At 34.9% G+C, this 4,852-nt stretch overlaps 1 protein-coding gene across 1 annotated transcript; it reads left to right on the top strand.

Moving 5' to 3' along the window:
• Positions 1–4,010: 4,010 nt before the first annotated feature.
• LOC118756760 (retinoid-inducible serine carboxypeptidase-like) lies at positions 4,011–4,756 on the top strand (the record flags this gene model as incomplete). Its single annotated transcript, XM_036491503.1, has 2 exons — positions 4,011–4,057; positions 4,116–4,756. Coding segments are annotated over exons 1-2 (688 nt in total), but the record flags the coding sequence as incomplete, so codon positions are not given.
• Between the last annotated feature and the right edge of the window lie 96 nt (positions 4,757–4,852).

The raw sequence follows: 4,852 nt of genomic DNA, 5'->3' as shown, positions 1-4,852 counted from the left end.
TTGTTATTTTTTTCATTTTCTTATTTTGATATACAATTTTCGTTTCTCTAATCTTGCGATTTAAAAATCGAATTCTAAAGAATGTTGTTCTTCCCAAATAAAATCTTTTTATAATATTTTGGTCCAAATTTACTTTTAAATTTCTCATCAGATTTTGCAAAAATTTTGGCTTTGTGGTTAGCGAATCACCATTAATTTCAACAAATTTTGAATTCAAAATTTCCAATGTATGCAAAAAACTTGATTAGGCTTGTACAGACCGCCCTCCGATAAACAGTTAACATACGTATAATTTTGATCACTTTCTACATGCGTCCTGAAGCCTAGTTTTGTCAACCCCATTTTCGAAATTATGTAGCCGGCAAAATTTTCAAGTCCATCATATTCCACATCTTTGAGTGGACTGATGAAATCTTCTGCTTCATGCTCTTCTGCGAGCTACTTAAAAAAATTAGAAATCAAATAAAAACGAAAGGGTAAGGAGTTTACCTCGAGTTCTTCTTCTGCGGATATTTCAACATCGTTAAGTGGTTTGAAAACATTTTCACTGAGCAACTCCTCTTCAAATTTTAACATTACTTCACTTGAAGACTCAACATTTGTTTCCGTGCTCAAAATAGTTTCGTTTCGCCCTAATAAAGTTCATGCATACATTTTAGAATCTTTATGACAACAACAATAATTTCTTTAAGTGGTTAAAAAATTACCTAGAAGGTATGATCGAAATCTGTACTTGAATTCGAGAGGTGACGGATAGTCATGCAGCCCTCCTTTCATATATGTTCAATAGCTTCACTAAACTTCACTCATTTTCATACATTTTTGTTTACTTTTACAAAAAAAAAAAATATTATCTCTGGTGATCAGGTAGCAAGAATTTTATGAAATGTCATAATTTTATTAAAAGTCAAATGGTTAGCAACAACAACGAATGTCATTAAATGGAACTACCTTCTTTTTTGTATCATGAACAGACCTCAAGCAAATTCAAATTTCAAACTATGTTCAATGTTTAAAAAAATTCAACAAACTTTCGTAAAAATTTTAGGTTAATGGAGCGCTGATTGCCTGAAAAGCTTGGTATCTTCGGATATGTATAGACATATCGAGCCCTAACTGCCAAAATAACATAAGCGACATTTTTTCAAAATTTTCTTTTTGATGCAGAAAGGCATCTAGATGCTCTAGGAATATTTCTGCATCAAAAAGAAGAATTTTAAAAAATGTTGTTACGTTATTTTGGCGGTTAGGGTTCTGCACTTAAAATAAGTTTGGTAATTTTTTGTTGAATTTGGTAAATTTTTCCGGTGATTTTGGTAAAAAATAAAAAAATTTTGTGGCAACACTGATCACAACTCTTCCGGAGTTGCTTCACGGGGCTCTGTATGACTCTCAGCATACAGAGGTGGTACAAGAGCTACCATTGGCCAGAGCGCCTACCCAATTTCCTAAATTAAAATACATAACCGATGCTCAACTTGCTTGACGCATCAACCCACATGCTCAACAATCTCGCTTGATGCATCACCACTCCTCCGGAGTAGTTTTAAACAGCAAAAGCCAATGCGCTTCAAGCTGTTGGGGCTCTGTATGACTTTCAGCATACAGAGGTGGTACAAGAGCTACCATTGGCCACAGCGCCTACCCAATTTTTGAACTTAAATAAATAACCGGTGCTCAACACTCCGCTTGACGCACACCCCCAAAAACTCTTACAGAGTTTAAGCGGCAAAGCCACAGCGCTACAAGCCGTAGGGACTTACAACCATGCAGAGGTGGTAACCAGTGTTGCCGTTTTAGCCCTTCGGTGGCTAAATTTGGCTACCAAATTCTTTTTTTGGCCACAAAAATTTGAAATTGCCCCTAGCCCTTTTTTTAGCCCTTTTCAAAATTTATTCATCATTGACATTAAAATTTTTTTTTATGATTTTCATGAATTTAACTCTTCGCTCATAAAGCGAACGCCTTTCCTTTAAGGCAAGTAAACATATGTCTATGTATGTTCCATACGTTTCTGGGCCGTTATCTTATCCGTTAACGATTTAACTATACATTAACATAGGTAAGTTGGCGGCCCTTAATATGCTTTATGTGTTACACAAAAAGTTTTTTTTTTGAATAAAATATTAATTCTTTTCAGAGTTCATTGTTTTTCTATACCAGTAGTTATAGAAAATGTTTGCGTGTATACTTACATATTTATACTAGCAGTACCCTGGTGTGCTTCTCTACACGAAATATTGAAAAACGAATGAAAAGTCCTGGAATTTTTCTATATGAAAATTTATCATTTGTTTTATTTAAAAATTTTTGGTTCTTTATTTTAAATCTTAATCCAACACATTTGGATATACAACATTTTTTGTTTTTCCATCTTGGGTATGAATAAATAAACAATTTGGAATGCCCGAATTCGGGGAAACTTAACCCAAACCATCTGCATAATAGCCCGACTATGCCGTATAAATTTGGTTGAAATCTTGCACTTATTCTTTATATATAAGATGTGAGGTGCCACGCCCTCTTTTCCAATACCGCCCATTTTTATCCATGAGTATGGAATTATTTGTTATACCTCTATACCAACTTCCAGTACTCTACGACAAATATTTCAAGAGATATACAACAACAAAATTTTAGTTAGTATGGAAGGTGCCACACCCCCTTTTACGAATTCGGGTAAACTTCACATAAACCATATGCATGATAGCCTGAATATGCCGTATAAATTTGGTTGAATTCGGTGAAGCCGTTCTCAAGTTATAAGCTCACACCAAAAACGTGTACTTATTTGTATACATAAGATACATACATATGCCACGCCCCTTTTCCAAATTTGGGCAAACTCCACATAAAATATCTGCATGATGGCCCGAATATGCCGCATAAATTTGGTTGAATTCGGTGAAGCCCTTCTTAAGTTATATTGTCACACCAAAAACGTTCACTTATTTTTATATTTTAGTTAGTATGGGTGGTGCCACGCCCCCTCTTCCGAATTCGGGAAAACTTCGCATAAACCATCTGCATGATAAATCGAATATGCCACATAAATTTGGTTGAATTCGGTGAAGCTGTTCTCAAGTTATGAGGTCACACCAAAAACGTGCACTTATTTCTATATATAAGATGTAGGTAAAAAAATTTAGCTACCATTTTTAGCCACAACAACGATTTTTAGCTCTTTTTTAGCCCTTTTTTAGCTGGAATTTAGCTACCACTAAAAATGTTTCGCGGCAACACTGGTGGTAACTGATGGTTATCATTGGCTCCGACGCCTACCCAAAACATTTTTGCTTTAATAAATTTTTATGCAAATACATTCATCCTGGTCCTGCCCTCACACTGAGTTATTCACTCAGAATTTTCGTTTCCTTTGTTTATGTATGTTACTTTGGACCACGTCAACCGATTTCTATAACTTTTTTTTTTAAGGAAAGGTAATTTGGCTTAGATGCGATCATTAGATCGTGAAGAAATTGTACCGTTAAATTTGTATATGAGAATTGAAGTCGGTTTTAGTTTTGCTTAAAAATTACTTTTTTTATTTCGTATTCTCTTAAATAATTTTTTTTAATGTTTAGATTTTGCTTTAAAAATAAAAATATATATTTTTTAATAACATTTAATTTTTAAGTACTACTTTCTTCTTTTTTGATTACTTTTTTTCTTTGTTTTCTTTTATTTATTAGTTTTTATTGTTTTAAAAAAGAAAAGTGTTTATATTTTTAAATTCAATTAAATTTCATTCAACAATTTTATTGAGCTTGAGGCCGTTTTTAATGAAAATTCAATTAAAAAAAAAACTTATTGCTAAAAAATGTACACTGTACAGCATAACGCTAAGACCTCCCCGTTAGCAGAGCATTTTAGATATTTGTCAGAGTTGACAATTGTCTTTCGAAAGACTGTGTTGAGTTGAAAGACAGTTGCCTGACTTGTCCTGTAAGTTACTGACAGTACCTTATTTTATTGCACCATGATTTTCTTTATTTTAAATCCCGACAAAAATGGCAGCACTTATTTCTAAGCGGATACGCGTTTCTGGCAGAGAACGGTTAGTTAAAGTGCTGCATATGTAAATATATTTTCTCAATTGCATAAACATTTACACCGTACACATTTTCATATTTCTCCTTTTCGCTCTTCGGTGCAGCGAAAACTGGCTATGGTCCTGGTGAAAAATATTGGGGTCATGTCGATCTACGCACTGGTGCACACATGTTCTACTGGCTCTACTATACCACGGCTAATGTCTCCGCCTATACTGAACGCCCACTTGCCATTTGGTTGCAAGGTGGTCCCGGTGCTTCATCTACGGGTTATGGCAACTTCGAAGAATTGGGTCCACTCGATTTATATGGCAATTATCGCAATTTTACTTGGGTGAAGGATATGAATGTACTCTTCATCGATAACCCTGTGGGCAGTGGTTTCAGCTATGCTGACAGCTATCGTTATTTAACTAAAACCAACAATGAGATTGCTTTGGATTTGGTTAGTTTAATGAAAGGCTTCTACAAGCGTCATCCGGAATTCGAAACAGTACCTTTGCATATATTCTGTGAGAGCTATGGCGGTAAGATGGCACCCGAGTTTGCCTTGGAATTGTATTACGCTGTGCAACGTGGTGAGTTGCGCAGCAATTTGACTTCGGTTGTGTTGGGTGATCCATGGACCTCGCCAATTGATTCTGTATTGGCATGGGCGCCATTATTGTTGCAAATGGTAAATGCGAAAGTGCATACACGGATATGTTTTTTGACAAAATTGAATACATATTTTTAAATATTTTTAGGGCATTGTGGACAGAGCTGGGTCGTAATGATTCCTTTAGGAATTAAATTACTCC

Source organism: Rhagoletis pomonella, unplaced genomic scaffold (assembly GCF_013731165.1).
Source record: "Rhagoletis pomonella isolate Grant_MI unplaced genomic scaffold, Rhpom_1.0 Rhpom_scaffold_12042, whole genome shotgun sequence".
In the NCBI taxonomy this organism is placed as follows: Eukaryota; Metazoa; Arthropoda; class Insecta; order Diptera; family Tephritidae; genus Rhagoletis; species Rhagoletis pomonella.
This window is presented reverse-complemented; position numbering and strand designations above follow the sequence as displayed.